General features: G+C 38.3%; 1 protein-coding gene across 1 annotated transcript in view; it reads left to right on the top strand.

The window, feature by feature from the left end:
• Col24a1 (collagen type XXIV alpha 1 chain) overlaps positions 1-18,572 on the top strand; it is a 274,801-nt gene that overhangs the window by 58,851 nt on the left and 197,378 nt on the right. The window contains exons 10-14 of the mRNA XM_042280059.2: positions 275-319; positions 1,292-1,345; positions 2,487-2,531; positions 15,860-15,913; positions 17,569-17,613. Coding sequence (XP_042135993.1) covers positions 275-319; positions 1,292-1,345; positions 2,487-2,531; positions 15,860-15,913; positions 17,569-17,613 — 243 coding nt within the window. The remainder of the gene's footprint in view (positions 1-274; positions 320-1,291; positions 1,346-2,486; positions 2,532-15,859; positions 15,914-17,568; positions 17,614-18,572) is intronic.

The raw sequence follows: 18,572 nt of genomic DNA on the forward strand, positions 1-18,572 counted from the left end.
CAATTTCCCAGTGAAAAATAATTTAGAGGAAAAAAGGTTTGTTGTTCCTGAAAACACCTGCTAATGTACTTTATTTAGGTGACTCAAATGTAGTTTTATATTCATTATACATAATGCCTTTGGGTCCTGAAATTACAAAATTCTTTGAACATTTGTAATCTTCTTTAGGTAAACCAAGTTTTGAATTTTATAGTATTTTTGTAGTTTTATCTATCTATTTGTTAGCTCCTCTAACATGCTGTATCATCCTGACAACACCCTTTGTTCACACCAGGGTTTAGCTGGACCAGAAGGTAACCCAGGTCCTAAAGGTGTCCGAGTAAGTAAGCGTTTGTTGTTGCTGTTTGTTTGTTTTGTTTTGTTATCAGTTTGTTAAGTATGCCTGCAAGAGGGTAGAATGAAAAGATAAAGCACTTACCCCTTTCACATTTTTATTGGTTTTGTAGGCTTAGTTTGAAAGGAATGCATTTGCCATTTTCCCTCTGGTGCACAGAAAAACTTCGGTCTCGTGCAATGTTTGCATCACTATTATGTACTTCCCGTTCTTTACCTGTTTTTGGTTAGGTTAGGATGTGCTGTGCACACGGTGTAGCATCATTTACATATGAACACATTGAAGCCTTAGAATACATGTTGCAGTGAAGAGGTGAAGAGATGTATGAAGAGAGTTTAAGATGGAGATAATTTGATGATGCATGAGTCGTCATTGCTGTCCAGAGTAAGGAAATGTCTGTGATGAATGGAGTCAGCTTCACATCAGGGCATCCCTTTACACTTCTAAACCATTAAAGGAAAATGGGAGCCACTCTTAATCAGCAAAGGAAAAGAGAAACATACCCCGATAATGGAGTGTGCTACAAATTACAACCCCATTGCTGAGGTTGCTGTTTTTGACTGCACATCTCCAGCCTCTGCTTACCAGGATTTGTGTGCTGTAGATCTCCCCTCCCCTCACTGAAATGTGTGCCTCCCTGTGCTACTGCAGTCTGCCTTGCATTTTAGTGAGTATACACAGTCTATGTATTTTCCTACCCCAGAGCATCAGTGAAGGAAAGGCTTTGACGGTGTTGAGTTTCAGTTGCTGCCTTGAGTTACACTCTCCACTCTTTTGTATCAATGAGAAGATTTGTGTGCAGTATCTTAACAAAAAGCAGTAACATGAGGAGAAGTTGTCATATTTTTACACCTTTAAATTTAAAATATGTAAAATTTTAAATATTTCTGCCTAGAGTTTTATGGATCAAACAAACAGTGAAATGAAACAATGTAAAGATTATTTTCTGTCTTCAAGGGTTTCATTGGCTCTCCTGGAGAGGCAGGACAGTTGGGACCTGAAGGAGAAAGGGTGAGGTTATTTCCTTCAAATGCTCCTTCTAATGTGTTCTTCTTGTGATCCAGTGGGGATCACAAACTCACAAGGGGGGTCTGCTGAATGAGTGAGTAAGCCCAATCCAAGAGAAATCACCTGCTAGGAATATTGGGCTGTTATAAATTCTTTTTTTTGTAAGGAATATGATATGAATATATATGGTTAGAGATTTTAAATTCAATTTTTAAAATATATATTCAAATATAAAAATAGGGCTCTATGTAAACATGCCTAATGAATTTCTTCCTCTCCGTAAGATGCTTTAGATATCAACTTAGAGACACTCAAACTCAAAGTGGATTGAAATGGAGAAATTTTAAGAATAATGATGGGAGTAGTAGATGATTTACCAAATAGGTACACACACACACACACACACACACACACACACACACACACACACTACTGTACAAACATTTCATATAAATTAACTCCTGTAATGCACACGGAGTACTGTTGTTATTCTCATTACTGATGGAGAGAGTGAGGCATGTACAGAGAAAGTAACTCATCCTTGACCACACGCAGGAACTGAGAGTGTTTAGACAGAACATGGCCACCGGTGTTCTGCGCACACAGCCTGGGTGCGTGACTCCGCTGCTTCTTACATGACCAGAAACATGAAGAAAGGCCAGTGGCATCGTTATAGAAGATGATCTGGAACAGTGAGAGGATTGTCCTCTCTGTTGCTTTCCTGAAATTGGTTTCACATAAAATTGGAAGCTGGCAATGCAAGGATTTGATTAACTTTGTTTATCTCCAAACAGAGAAAGAAGGGGAGGCAGAGGAGGACACATCCTGTTTTAGCTGTGGAAAATAAGATGTTCCTGTTTGTCTGGCTTACCATTATTGGTGGCAGGCCTACTCTTCACAAATAACTATTATTACCAAGGAAGGGAAGGACTCCATTCGAAAGCTTGAATGATATCAGGAATCTTTTTTGGAGAATGAATTGAATGTATTGTTAAATGAATATGTTGAAGTTAAATGAATATATTGAAGCTTTTCTGAACACTGCACTCATTTATATTTCATTGATGGACATTCAAGAAAAAGAGCTATGTTATTTAATGTATTCATTCAGCAAACACTTACTTTGGACTTTTCTGTATTCCAGGGCACTCCTGGGATCCGTGGGAAGAAGGGTCTGAAGGGAAGACAGGTAACTTGGTCCCTCCTTCTTGAGGTCCAGTGGACTAGTGGGATCTCATCTTGTTCGTTTCTCCCTTCTTAGAATGTTCATGAGTGTCTCCACCATGGTGTGTGTGCTGTCACCCCCTGACTTGTGCCTCTTTAACGTTGTACCAAACAGTACTTGAGATGGTAAAGGAAATGCAGGTGTAACAATAACTCTCAATTGAATACTGCTAAGCTTTTTGATATAACAGCAGAATAAATTGTGGCCTCCATGGTAGGCAGGTACAATGCGAGAAAATACAGGAACAACTTAAACCATGACCGGAACACAGCTTCAACTTGCCCTTGATGCTTAGTCATCTTAAGTTCCACACAGAGGTGTCCAACCATCTGACATCATGACACTGTGTTGCATCTATCCAATCCTCACTGGACAACCACAGAAGTAACAAAAACATTGCAAAAAAATCTTCATGTTTTAAGGAAGCTTGCAATTTTATATTGGTGACATGTAGCCCACAGTCTGCTGGTTGGTTACCCCTGAGAGACTTTCTTCTTACATTTCTTATGTTTTCAGTTTTTTTTTAAGCAGGAATATGATACATGTTAGATTAGATATTTTTATTAGATTTATTTTAATTAATATTTTATTATAGAATACAATAATTTTATAGACAGGAGAATATGTTGATATTGTCTGAGACTCAATTCTTAATAAATGAAGAAACTAGTCCAGAGAACGACCCTGGCTAAGCTAGCAGAGCTGATTAGATACCTTTTCCTCCAGTTATGGTCTTTTCCTGGCCACTCTAAGATGGCTTTGAGGGTGACAGTCTATGTTTTACTGTGGCTGTGAACAGTTTGATTCAAATTTTTGATATTTATGAATACTATCTTAATGCCAGCAAAAATGGATCTATCTGTCTTGCAAATGTAGTTTTTCTAAGGATCTAAATCTATTACAAGTACATATTTTTTAAAGTAACTACACTCTGTGAATTTTGCAATATGAAGAATAGTCAACGATCCCAGTAATCAATTCATTTCCCATTTCCCATGGCCTTCTCAAACTCTCCTTTTAAATTCAATATTACTTTTTTGGATTTTTTTTAAATCACCTATTAATAAAAAGCCAAAGTTGTCTGTAACATCACCTATCTGTAATATTTAAATTATTTAAAGCATTCAGTCTTCTGAGCTTTGTAATAGTCCTTGAAAATAGTTTGGGGTAGATTCTAGTGTCATTGAGGTTGGGAAACGGGAGGTCTGAGATGTGGAATTACACTTAAAAGCAGTGGAGAGGCTGAGAGGGAGGGGAACTGCAGCCAGGATGCTAAAGGAAGAAAGAAAAACCCCAGGAAAGTTAACACTGAGTGCAGATGCACTTGCTGTAGGTCTAGCAATGTCTAACAATCCCTGCTTTCCATCCTCTACGAGCTACTTAAAAGAAGTGTAATTTTTGTATGTGTGATATGTGGCTAAAATGTGATAAAGCTGTTTGAATTTTTCACTGTGAAGACTTGAGTTTATTGAAAAACATCTATCAAACTGTCAAGAGATGCAAAGTAAACCTCAAATTTTGTTTGAATCTATAATGAACTTCAGAGCTGACCTCATCTCAGCTAGAGCAGGAGCAAATACCATCGTCACTTAAGGAATGGAAGCAGCATTTTAAATACTTTGTGTGCTGCGTTATTTAATTATATTCCTTTTTACACGAATATGATGTTGTATTCTTTGCATTTTAGCCCCTATCCACACACCCCAACAGAACCCATTCTGTATTTATCATATGTCAAAATGCTAACCAAAATATGAAGATCTGATGCTGTTCAAATTGACAGATCAGTCTCATCATTTTTAATCTTTCCCACTGTAGTCTATGGCTCTTAATTTTTCTATCTTGTTCCTATCAGTTTGTTGCTAATGAAACAACCAAAAATAAATCATTTATAGTAATATATAATTTCCCATGCTTAAAATGGTACATTATTCTTTAATAATTACTTTAAGCATTCAGAACCTTGAGCTAAACCAGCAGGCAATAGCTGAGATTGGTGAACAGATCAAGAATTTTCTAAATCCTATCATACATGACTTGGACAATCACTAGTGTGATAAATATATTTGGTCTTATATGGATATTGACTCAACCTTGGAATCAGCCACATGCAGAATGGTTCTAAGTTCCTATTCCATAATGACACAAATTAACCAGAGAGATTTATAGCAGCTTTTGGTTGTTTAGTCCTTAGAGAATTATAAAATTAGATAATGGGTTCTGTTTAATTCAAAATGATAGTTCAGGGGGCCTGGAGAGATGGCTATCAGTTAGAAACACTGGCTGCTCTTCCAGAGGACCTGCTTTTGATTCCCAGCATCCACATGGCAGTTCACAACTATCTATAATTCCAATCCCAGGGAATTCAACACCCTCTTCTGGCCTTCGAGGGCACAGCATGCATGCGATGCATAGACATACACACATATAAAAGTCCCATACTCATCTAATAAAAATAAACAAATAGTCTTAAAAACAGAGTTCAAGAAAGTGTAGAGATATAAGATGCAATGCTTTCTGGGAACTTTCATTCTACTATTCTTCATTTTGTAAAACTGGCAAAGGTTTATTGATTCAAAATACATGCAAGATTTAGATCCTGAGACTTATATTTGAAAAACACACAAATCCAGTTTTTCCTATTTTTTATAGAAAGAAATTGTTTGATACTGTAACATGTCATGCTTGTTATATGTATTCTTTCTTATTCTTACCACAAAGTGGCCTGGCAATATGTAGAGAGCAATATGAGCAGTTAGGGTGAGTGATGGTATAAAAGTTCAGTTGACCAAGGTACAGTGGGCCTCGGTGTTCTAATGCCATCCCTCCTGTGAGCTATGGAATAACATTGTTTCTGAGCTTACTTTGGGGAGGATGTTGTTACAAATCACATGTTGACACAGTTGGCAAATGATCACTTACTTCCCTGAGTAAACCCAAACCATGAAATTAGCTGTAGGGAGCCAAGTTCCTGATGTCTGCCTCTTTTGTTGTTGTTGTTGTTTGATGTGATCATAGACTGACAGTGAGATGAATCTTTTCTAGACATCTTAAATATACAAGTGCTACTGAAATGGACACATTTAAAAAAGGATGTGTTGTTTTGATTATTCAAGAAATAATTACAACTGAGGTAATTATCATTCAGCTTCATATTGTTTATTTTTAACTTAACATTTCTGTTAAAAGTTACTTCTGTTCAATTCTTACTTTCTAGACCAGCCGTCCCACCAGTGAAATAGTGTCTGTATGCAGTGTTTACATAGTTAATTGATATTTGTAACACAGTATTTCTTCAGATTTTTTTTAAACCAAGATTATTACTTTGAAGTAAGTTCATTGTTTTTGTTTGGAATTTGCTGTATTTCAGGGTCAAGTAGTATCAAAATGGTTATTTTAGTAAATATACTCCTTGGTCTTGAGTTGTTGGTGCTTGAACTTTGCTCTCCTTCCTTTTATGAGCTGTTCCTGCTGTCAGGATGGAGGGTAAGGCTCATGCTGAGCAGTGTCCTTAATTAAAGACCTTGTGTAACACCAACCTTATTTAGCCTTCCTTGTGTTAACCCAGGCTCTCAGACATTCAGCTACAATAATCCTTATTTTTTTCTCTACTGTTTATGTGTTATAATAAGATGAAAACTTGAATACTAGAGGGTAGCCCCTGGAACTCAAAGCATTATTAATAAAACTGACATTTAAAGATGGACAGGCCCAGGAAATGTGTCCTGTGCATGCGTTTGCACTCTGTAGTCTGGAGTCAATGACTGTTCATTCTCCAGAGATCTCAGATGGGGGGAAAATCAAACAAGGTGTCAGGCAATATTTTTGAGTCAGACTTTTAAAAACTCCATGGTGTTGTTCTGTGATACATACTTCACTCTATATATGTGAGGTGCATCTTGGAACAGACCTGTGATGAATCTTATTCTTTAAAGACTCAAAGCATCCATCGATTTCAAAAGTAACAATACTCATAAAAGAACAATACAAAGAACCAATGAAACAAAGAGTTGGTTCTTTGAGAAAATCAACAAGACAGACAAGCCCTTATCCAAACTAACTGAAAGGCAGAGAGAGAACATCCAAATTAACAAAATCGGAAATGAAAAGGGGGACATAACAACAGACAACGAGAAAATCCAGAGAATCATCAGTTCATACTTCATAAACCCATACTCCACAAATTGGAAAAATCTAAAAGAAATGGACAATTTTCTGGATAGGTACCACATACCAAAATTAAATCAAGACCAGATAAACAATTTAAATAGACCTATAACCCGCAAGGAAATAGAAACTGTCATTAAAAGTCTCCCAAACAAAAAAAGCCCAGGACCAGATGGTTTCAGCACAGAATTCTACCAGAATTTCAAGGAAGAGCTAATACCAATACTCTCCAAACTGTTCCACATAATCGAAAAAGAAGGAACATTGCCAAACTCTTTTTATGAGGCTACAGTTACCCTTATCTCCAAACCACACAAAGATGCAACAAAGAAAGATAATTACAGACCTGTCTCCCTTATGAACATTGATGCAAAAATACTCAAAAAAATACTGGCAAACCAAATCCAAGAATGTATCAAAAAACTTATCCACCATGACCAAGTAGGCTTCATCCCAGAGATGCAAGGATGGTTCAGCACACTAAAATCTGTCCACGTAATCCACCATATAAACAAACTGAAAGAAAAAAAAGCATGATCATTTCATTAGATGCTAAAAAAGCCTGACAAATTCCAACACCCCTTCATAATAAAGGTCTTGGAGAGATCAGGAATACAAGGAACATACTGAAACATTATAAAGGCAATTTACAGCAAGCTGACAGCCAACATCAAATTAAATGGAGAGAAACTCAAAGCAATTCCACTAAAATCAGGAACAAGACAAGGCTGTCCACTCTCCCCATATCTATTCAAAATAGTACTCCAAGTTCTAGCTAGAGCAATACGACAACAAAAGGAGATCAAGGGGATACAAATTGGAAAGGAAGAAGTAAAATTTTCCCAATTTGCAGATGATATGATAGTATACATAAGTGACCCCAAAAACTCTACCAGGGATGCATGGATTGCCCTGGGATGGGGAAATGAGTAAGATCTCCATGAGTAGACTGGGGGTGAGGGGGCAATAAAGGGTAGGGGATGGGGCATGAGAACATAAGGGAATAGGATGGTCAAGCTGGAACAGGGACGGAATGGAAGAGCAATGAAAGAGATACCATGATAGAGGGAGACACCATGAATGCTAGGGAAGTTCCTAGAAATCCACAAGGATGACTCCACCTTAGACTACTAGCTATAGCAGAGAAGTTGCCTGAACTAACCTACCCCAGTGATCAATTAGTGAATACCCTGTCATCATGGAGCCTTCACCCAGTAACTGATGGAAACAGATGCAGAAAGTCATGGCCAAGAACCAGCCGAGCTCCGGAAGTCTGGTCAAAAAGAGGAAAGAGGGACTCTATGAACAAGGGGCATCAAGACCATGATGGGAAAACTTATAGATACAACTGAACCAAGCTAGTGGTAACTCATGAACTTTGGACTGATAGGTGTGGAGCCTGCATGGGACTGGACTGGGTCCTCTGCATGGACGAGACTGTTATGTAGCTTGGTCTGTTTGAGCAACCCCCAACAATAGAAATAGGATCTATCCCTGGTGCATGAACTGGCATTTTGGAGCCAGTTGTTTATGGTGGGACACCTTACACAACCTTGATGCAGGGGGAGGGTCTTGGACCTGCCTCAGGTTTGTGTAGGGCTTTTGCTGACTCCCCATGGGAGGCCATATCTTTTCACAGAGGGGATGGAGGGTGGGCTGGGGAGGAAGGCTGGGGGGAGTGGGAGGAGAGATGAGGGAGGGATCTGTGGTTGGTATGAAGAATGAATAAACATTTCTTAATTTAAAAAAAAGAAAAATAGTAAAGGGAAACAGGATTGGCATATGTTTGAAAACTGTAGATTTCATACATTATACCTAAAACCACGTATTTTTCAGTGCAGTTCCCAAAGTTCGTTTTGTAGGGCAGCAGTCAGATGTTAATTCTAAGGTTGCTTTTAGAAGAATTTACAGGGCTACTGGGTCGATTTACCAACAGTGTGTTTATTGTACTAAGCTGTGTGGTTTCAACATCTAAAAAATGTATACCACAGCTGACTTTCCGTGACTGAAGGCAAACATGAAAGGAGATAGCATTTACTCTCAATAACACCCAGACAATAACCATCAAAAAACAGAACAAAAAGAACAAAAACCAGTGTTTTAGGCTGGGGAGACTGCTCATTCAGTAAGGGCTTTCCTTGCAAGCCTGAAGACCTGAGTTCAATCCACAGAGTCCATGGAAAATCCAGTACAGAAGTATACGTCTGCAATTTCAGTGACAGTGAGGTGGGTAGAGACCCAGACCCCTGCAAGTGTGGGACCCACTAGCCTGGCCTCTGTGATGCACTTCCAAGCCAAAGAAAGACACTATCTCAAACAAAAGGTAGAGGGCACCTGAGCACCGAGGTTGACCTCTGACCTCCACATGTGTACTATGAAGGCACACACCTGCACTTGCATGCACACACTTACACGCGCATGTGTGTACGCACACAGACATCAAAATTCTTTGAGATTTCTTGGACTTGAAAGGACTAGGTTACAAGTAATCAGATCATGTTACTTTTAAAGTTTGAGAGCATGACTGAACTAGGTTTTACTCCTGGGAAAATTGATACCCTTAAGGGATGTTTATTTTTCTAACTATAGAAAAGAATTCCCCACCCCTCCACCCCATCTCTTTCTCATATAGCTTTCTGTTGGAGGAGTCTATTTAAAGTAAGCTATGTTTTGGCTTCTAACCCCAGTGTTAGGAGTTTTGGAGTATAAGTGGTCTGTGGAGCATCTGTTATTAGTGTCTATATTTAGCCCATGGCAATCTTAAACACATAGAGCACACTATCGTCTCAATGCATGCACTCTCTGGAGAAGTCACAGACAGTATTTTCTTTGCTTCAGGAAAAAGTTACAGTTCGTTGGGTCATAAAGGAAATGCTGAGGTATTTTTGGTAGATTGCCATTAATTTTCCAATGATTTCTTCCTCATTCAGGAAAAAAAGAGCTATTTTCTGGTTTCTACTTTATGGAACCATCTATTACAACCATATTTGGCTAACTGCCGCATGACGAGTGTATAGAAGATTTCAGACTCCAGGGCTTTGAATTCGCTTCATCCACAGGCCTAGGAAAGGGACACCCACTGCTCATTTGGAGAAAATCCAAAACAGGGCATGATTTCACTGGGACATGACACCAGCAGGTGGAGAGTCAGCCGAGTGATTATGTTCAGGGCTGATAACAGATGGAAAATGAAGAGACGTTTGTAGGTCATCAAAATGAAGCATAAGTAACATACAGCGGGCAAGTCTAGTGTATGAGGCTCTGTTTTCTTTGAGGGAAAACAGCAAGAGTGGCAGATGCTGTGTCACAAATATTTTTTGAGATGAGGGGAAAGACAATGCCAGTTCTCAGATCAGGAGCACGAGGTAATGACTGTTCTTTAAGAACAAGGCAGAAGTGACTCCGAAAATGGAGGTATGGACTAGCAAAGCCTGCCTGGAATGATTCAAAGTCCTATTGAAGTCTACCATCAGCTCAACTGAGGTGCTAGGTTTCACCTTTGACTCGTGGCTCAAATTGTCCTAGCTGTGTGAAAAAAGAGGATGTGGAAAGTGGGTATCACAGAGCCAGCCACACTCCAGCCTTGATCTGTGGTGATCTCTTTCCTCCATAGAGGACTTTAAAATGCCAGAAATAGATGTGCATGTGTAGGATACACAGAATTAAAGTCTACAATGTAATTCATCTTCCTAATTCTAGAGAAATTATTCTGATCTCTTTCCATTGCTTTGTTTTAGAAAGATATACCTCTCTATGTACTGGTCTGACAGCTTAGTGTATTTTTATTTATAAAATGTATTATTACCATATTTTATTATCACTATTTAGTGATAATTTTTATTTATTTCTACTTTAAGCTGAATATATTTAAACCTTATGCTAGATAGAAAAAAGTATATTATATAGCAGTATTTATATTGCGTTTATTTTTTAACCCTGTAATGTGTAGTCATTATAACCATTTAATGATTATTTTTCTTATTCTATGCATATTATTTTTATGATTTCCTTGTAGAACTAGGAAACTAATCCTTTTATTGAACACTCTCAGCAAGAAGTTTTTCATTGTTCACACATATCTAAACACACTGCAAGTATCTATGAGTGATCTAAAATATGAACACCACCAGTATATTCAAGCAGATGTGACGTTTCATGTTTGAAAACTTCCGTGTTTGGTGACAGTATCATTGTTAGACTCAGGCAAGAGGGAAATTTAACCTTTGAGCTTTAGGAGGCTCTGCGGATCACAAACAAACACAAGGAATGTGCAGGAAAAGCAGATGGGTGGCATGCCATTTAGGATTCAGTGCCTAGCCCTACAATTTTAGACACCGCTATTGTTACAGTGTATTAGTTATTCAGTGCTATATGAGAAATAACTCCAAATAGGTAATCTTAAACAACAACAAATATATCTTGTTATAGTTTCCTTAGTCATGAGCTTGCAAATGGCTTGTTGGAGTTGTCTAATTCATGAGCTTAAGGTTAAGATTGGGTAGATGTCATAGTCATCCCAAGGCTTGACTGGGCTGACAAGATCTATCTGTAAGGTGGTATGCTTACTGGCTGTCTGGGTAGATGCTAGTTGGTAATAGAGCTCTGACTTCCACAAGGCTCTGTGAGTGTCTTAAGAATGGGAGTTCTTCTTCTCCTGAGATGGGAGACAATGACTAGAGAGGCTGCAGCGTCTTTATTAGGACAGCTTCCTATATCACTCACTGCCACTTTTGTTTTCTGGGCATGATAATAAACACCAGCCATAATTTGACATGGAAGGGGTCTATACAAGAGCAGGACTGTCACATATCAAAGAACACTGAGGTCCATCCTTCCGGCTGGCTGTCACAATTTAATACCGTGTGGGCCTCAGAGACATTCTGAGCATGTCTTCTCTGAAAGCCTGGAATGCCTGAAGGTGACATTAATTTTAGACACAGTAATGACTTAAAATTGTAATGAGGATTTGGTCATACAGTAGAAACAATACGGAAGAGGAATGTTAAACTAATTGTATAATTGAGTCCAGTGGACTTTTACACGTTCAAATTGTAGTTCTTAACAATTCAAAGTTTCTGTTGACTGCTTCCCATCTATACTCTTATTTTTGATCCCAGGAGTTATAAAATTAATGTGATAGTAGCAATAGGTATACTTACAAATTCACAAATATTTAGCATCAAAAAACACCCAATATTTTAAATCTGGATTTATATAGATTACATGCAAATTTTCTTCAAAATTTTATCATTTACCCTCTCCACTGGAAAAGATATAAACACAAAATGCTAGAATAATAAAGTTTTAAGGATACAAATATTTCAGAAGATGAAGGCAAAACTGATAAAGGTAAATAGAAAATTTTAACCTGTTTAATTTTCTTGCTCATGGACTTGAACTTACACTAAAACAGCAGCAGAAAATCTTCAAACCTGTGACAGGCTTACGATTCTAGAAATAGTGAGTGGACTTAATAACCTTTCACAAAATGCATGAGCAAGGCTTTATAATTCTCTACTTAAAGATTAAACTGGTAGTCTTATTAGTTTCCGATTTCTGTTGGTGCATAACAAATGCTACAAGTATGGAGGACTGAGTTTCATGGTGTGGATCCAGATACTGCCTAACAGAGTCTTGCACTCACATTATCAGGTAGCTTTCAGGGTGCCATCAGGGCTGCATTATCTGGAGGTCTGACTGGCAGAAAAATCTTTATCTAAGCTCATTGCGGTTCTGAGAAGTTACTCTCTGAAGTTGGAGAATTGAGGGTTCTGGGTTCTTACTAGTTTTGGGGCATAGGCCACCATCAGGCCCCATAGCCACAACTCCTTGCCATGTGAGATTGTCCACCAAAGCTAAAATCATCAAGCTGGTCAGGGATATATCTATTTTCATGGTAGTAAGAATTTTACATAGATTTTGTAGTATAATTATGCAGTCAAATCCATCACTGTTGCTATATGCTAATTGTTCAATGAAGCAAGTCACACATATTAGTCACAGTCAAAGAAGTGTGTAGTGATCACAAAAACAAAAAAAGACATCTCTACTTAGTAGCAATTTTTTAATTGATGATATACTGATGAACATGTATATAGAATAAGAAATAAAATCCATTCTTTATATCTATAATAGGGGATGTTTAATGAATAATAAATATTAAAATCATAAAATAGCTACCAGTCATTTCAACTAAACTGCTTGAAGGATAAAGTTAAGAGTCAGCAGCTAGCATTTATAAATGTTGGACAGTGACCAGGGGTAAGCAGGAAAGTTCCCTTGTGTTGCTGCTGCTTGAAGGATGTCTGGAAATTTTAACAGGTGAGGAACTGACCACAGTCCTTTCCCCATTTTTCCCTCTGTTTTTCTTCTGTAGGGAAAATCACAAACTGTGGGAAGTTACTTAAGAGAGTAACTTCTCTCCCTGGACTGTGGTGGGACCGGGTTGTGGGGGGAGGTGGTGGAGGTGGGCGGTGGGTACAGGTGTGTTAAGTCAGAGATGGCACTTCATTTAGTCAGTCCTGAGTGAGTGTCCAAGAATGTTTGTTGGTACCCCAGCTTTGTTCCTGGCTTGTCACACCTCTGTTAATGATTGTGGTGGTGGTACGCACGTGGGGTTCGTGTGTGTGGAAGTGGTTAGAGTTTCTACAGAGACCAGAGGTCAGCATTAGGCATCTCTCTCAATTGCTTTCTACTGTATTTTGTGTGACAGGGTCCCTCAGTGGATTTAGAGCACTCAGTTTGGCAACACTGGACAATGAGTGCCGAGGAGGTCGACGCATCTCTACCTCCCAGTGCTGGAGATAGAGGCATGTGTCACCTAGCTCAACTTTTCACATATGTTGGGAATCTGAACCCTGGTCCTTTTGCTTTGCATCAAACCTCATTGACTGAGCCGTTTCTGAAGTCCCGATTCTCTAATGAAATATAATTCACATAACACAAATTTCACTCCTTTAAGTTTGTTATAGAATTTGATGGGTTTTAGTGTATTTAGAGTTGGACATTAATCATGTTCTCTAGTTTTAGAACATTTTCATTACCCCTCAAAGGTAACCCAATGCTCTGAAGCACCTCCATCCCTCCTGTTACATCCACATCTCCACTTTGTATCTCTGTGAATTTGCCTGCTGTGGACATTTCACATTAAGGGAATCACCTACTGTGTCCCACTTTCCTAATTATTTCACTGCAGAAAAACATCCATCATCTCTAATTTATCAGATTTATGCAACACTTTTCCTCTTTTGTTTTCATTACCTGGCTGTCATAAATACTTTCAGATAGAATGTATTAGCTCATTGTACTAGCTAGTTTTATGTCAACTTGACACAAGCGGGTGTCATCAGAGAGGAAGCAGCCCAGTGACCTGAGTTTGATTCTTGGGACCCACAGACAGCACCAATTCCACAAATCGGCTCTCTGCCCAGCATATACGCACCATGGCATGTGTGCCCCACACACATTATGGAAACACAACACATGCACAGACCCAAAAAATTTTGATGACAATGATGGTGGTGATGATGATGATAATGAAAACTTTTTTGAAGTGCATTTTACAGTTCAGAAGGATTAGTGGTACATCATTATAGAAAAGCCTTCGTATCCAGTACTCAGCACAAGCACCTGGGTACTGAGTGATTCTATAAGAGAATTCATGTTTATTATCTTGTCATCCTTCAAGGCTTTACAGTGTGGAATTCTCACGAGGTGTTTCACACTGTGAACACCTTATGTTTGAGGAACTTAGGTGTGTTGTGTCTTCCCTTATAAAATTGTACTTCAAAGACTGAGTTTTTGTATTTTTATCCCAGAATAATGAGCTGTTTGATAGAGCATTGTAAAGGGATTCTTAAATTAGACTACCTTTCTTTGCAGTCTAACCGTGGACCAAGAACTTACCTTTTCTGTACTTTAATTTGTTCAGATACAAAATGAAGACATTAGGATCCATGAAATAGACCTGCTGTGAAGATTAGAAATACACACATTACACTGTGTCTAAAGCCCGAGATATGGAAAGTACTTGCTGATAGGCACTCTCTGGTTTAGTCTAGGGACCACATGGGACAGCAAAGGTAGCTAATGAATTAGACAGAATCTTGCTTATGTTCCCTCTCATTCAGTGACTATGTAATAATAAAAAATTCTATCTTTACTATTTTATTCTTATTTGTATAGTATGAGGTATATAAAATAATGTTCATAAAAATATAGAAATACTATGTTTTAAAATCAATGAAACTTAATCCAAAAACTGGATTACAGATAAGGGTTTAGGGTATTGATTTTTTTCTGTTTTACTGTGTGTGTGTGTGTGTGTGTGTGTGTGTGTGTGTGTGTGTGTGATGCACACTCATGTGTATACATGTATGTGTGTGTGCTCACACATATGTACTCACATATATGGAAGCAGGCAAGAGGTATCATTCTCAGTGGCCATCCACCTTGGTTTGGTTTTGGTGTTTGAGACAGGATTGCACACTGGCCTGGAGCTTACCGGCTTGGCTAGGCTGGCTGGCCAAGGAATCTCAGGGATCTACCTAACTCTGCCTCCCCAGCACTGGGATTATAAATGTGCACCACCATACCATGGCTTTTTCACATGGGTTGGTGCAGCATGCATCCTACCAACTTACTATGTCCCCAGACCCAGGAAATACATAGTTTCTGTTACAAAATTCTTAACCTAGGCACTCTGCATATATGTTATAATTGTATAGCTTGATCCTCTTTTGGAACTCCTAACAGCGAGATCAGGGGCCATCTCCAACTCTTTTACTGGCTTTTGGGACCCTACTCCTCATACTGGGTTGCCTTGGCCAGCCTTAATACATGGGGAAGTGTTTAGTCTTACTGCAACTTGATACACCATGTTTTGTTGATACTCATGGGAGACCTACCCTTTCCTGAACAAGAACAGGAGGAATGGATTGTGGGGTGGGGCCAGAGGTGGGTGGAGGGACTGGAAGGAGAGGAGGGAGGGGAAACAGCAGGATGTAAAATAAATAAAAGAAAAAAAAAAGAAGTTATAATACAAAAAAAAAAAAGGAAAATAAGCCCGTGAAATGAGTTCTTTGTATATTCCAGCTTTGACAGCGACATTCTTCATTTCTCTGCAGGGCTTTCCAGGTGACTTTGGAGACAGAGGCCCTGCTGGTCTGGATGGTAGTCCTGTGAGTACCTCGTGATGGTCCATCCTGACAGTTTCACATCACTCATGCTCTGTGGCAACTGCATGTGCCATCCTTATGAGCGTATTTACAAACAACGCAGCTGGGCAGTCTCCACACCTCTGTGCACACTCTAGTCTGTCACTTTTCAGTGTGAGAGATAACCCAGAGTTGTTTGGATACGTGACAGTCACTAAAATCAATCACTTTAACCACGTTTGAGTCACTTGGGTAAATATGACACAACACTGACCTTTGTATGTGAAGGCACTAACTGTGCTCCTCAGTTCTGCACAGAGGTCTTCCACTTGGGGTTATTCATATCACTGTTCAGACTGGGGAAGAGGTGCCTTTCAAGAACTGTTGCATTGCCTCAAAAGAGTGGTGATGGTGTGCTGGGTTTCCACACTGCAGGATAGCATGCTGGGTTTCCACACTGCAGGATAGCATGCTGGGTTTCCACGCTGCAGGATAGCATGCTGGGTTTCCACACTGCAAAATAGCATGCTGGGTTTCCATGCTGCAGGGAAGCTGTTCTCACTTTTTCTCCTTCTGAAGAATCTGTGCCATATGTGTATTATTTTCATTAGATTTTCGAATGATTAGAATCAGTGCAAAATTTGTGTATTCTAAATTGTGACTGGTTCCTATATTTATTTATACATGAGTCAGTATCACAACGACTATAAACATACTTTCTTTTTAAAATTCTCTGTACAAATTAGCATTAGTTAAGTAAGTTGGTAGGTTTAGCTAAGGTTTTGCTTGTGTCTAAGCCATGGGATTTAAGAGAAAATTAGAACTGAATCAGGTTAAGTTATTAAATATTTGAGTAATATTTTGAGTAGAATATTTACCAACTTTTTCATGCCCATAATTCTAGGGGGATCTAATTTCAAGTGTAATGAAGTAATCATCATTTAGATTTTAAAATATTATCTATTGAGTACTTACCGACCTCATGTGAATCCATTATTTAATTGTTTAGCAATTTTATATCCCTGGGAGTTATTAAAGCTGGATTCAGCATGTTTAAAACATGCTCTGCAAAATATGTTCTTTATTAAAATATATCATAATTATTCTTGAATATCATTTAAACATTTAAATACAAAAGTAAAGTAGATATTTTAGTGCAATTTGTAGTTTTTTTCAATAATTTATCATGTATGTGTTTCAAAATGTAAATCATGGCATACTGAGGGAGATCATTCCTTTCCCTCGTTCCCTGTAAATTTAGTGACACATCACATTATGATTTTTATGATAACAAAATCAGATATTTCTGTTTTAACATTAAAATAAAGGTAGAAATTTAAAGCAACATTCTTCAAAAGATGTGACTTTTTTGGCCATCTGAGAATACTCTTCTAAACTCTATATACTGACCATCTGCCATTTCAAATATGTCTGTAATGTTGATTATTGATTGTATTTTCTTCTTTATTAAGTACTTATAAGGCATAGAGAATTATATACCCTAACCTAGAGGGTAGTTTTAACATCTCAAAATACTTTTAAAAGAAGAAAGTACTTTCTGTTTTTCAATGGAAGTCAATTTTCACATTGTTTCCTGGAAATATGTGTCATCATTTCAGAAAATCCCTCAGCAGATTGCAATCAAAATGAACACATTTTGTACATTTCTTTCATAATAGGGGCTTGTAGGTGGCATTGGGCCTCCTGGATTTCCTGGTATTACAGTGAGTATCACTAAATGTCATTTTTATGAAATAGTTTATTACACAATTTAAATTGTCAGATGTTCTTTAAAAACTTAGTCAAATGAGTTTTCATGTTGTTGCTGTATAAACCCAGCTTAAACATATTTCTCAAACAGACAGGAAAATTAGACTAGTAGTATAAATCAAAAAGATAACTGTTGCTTTTGTGTAAGCTAAAATGGCTTTCTTCTATAGATAAATGTATGTATACATAGATATATCTATGACTGTCTTGTTAAAGGCACCAGCAGGACTCAGTTTCTTCAAAAGTGTAAGACATAGACGAGACACTTCCTGTGAGAATCACCTTTACTACCCAGTTGAAGACCAGCAGAGGCTCATGCTTTCTTCACCCACTTTTGGTGTGCCATGCTGTTGGTTACCATTGCTTTCTTTTTTTTTTTTTTTTTTTAATTTGTCCAGCTGATTTTTCTTTTTCTTCTTCTTTTTTATTATTATTATTATTATTATTATTATTATTATTATTATTATTATTTTACAACACCATTCAGTTCAACATAGTAGCCACAGAATCCCCTGTTCTCCCCCTCTCGCCCACCCCTCCCCCCAGCCCACCCCCCATTCCCACCTCCTCCAGATCAAGGTCTCCCCCGAGGACCGGGGTTGACCTGGTAGACTCAGTCCAGGCAGGTCCATTCCCCCCTCCCAGACCGAGCCAAGTGTCCCTGCATCGTTGCATGAGTTGGCTGTTTGAATACCATTGCTTTCTTAACTACTCTAGTGATATGCTCACCTAGGAGTATGGTCGGCATTGTTGAAAAGTCCAGAATTCAGTCCTTTCTACAATGCATTCATATGAACTTCTATGAAGTGGCTGATGACTCCTTTGTCTAATATAATGAAGGTGTGCTTTTGATCTCTTTCTTTGAATCAAAAGTTCTCTGCTGTTTATAGCTTTGTGGGTTATTCTTTCTTTC

Source organism: Peromyscus maniculatus, chromosome 6, assembly GCF_049852395.1.
Source record: "Peromyscus maniculatus bairdii isolate BWxNUB_F1_BW_parent chromosome 6, HU_Pman_BW_mat_3.1, whole genome shotgun sequence".
Taxonomy (NCBI): Eukaryota; Metazoa; Chordata; class Mammalia; order Rodentia; family Cricetidae; genus Peromyscus; species Peromyscus maniculatus.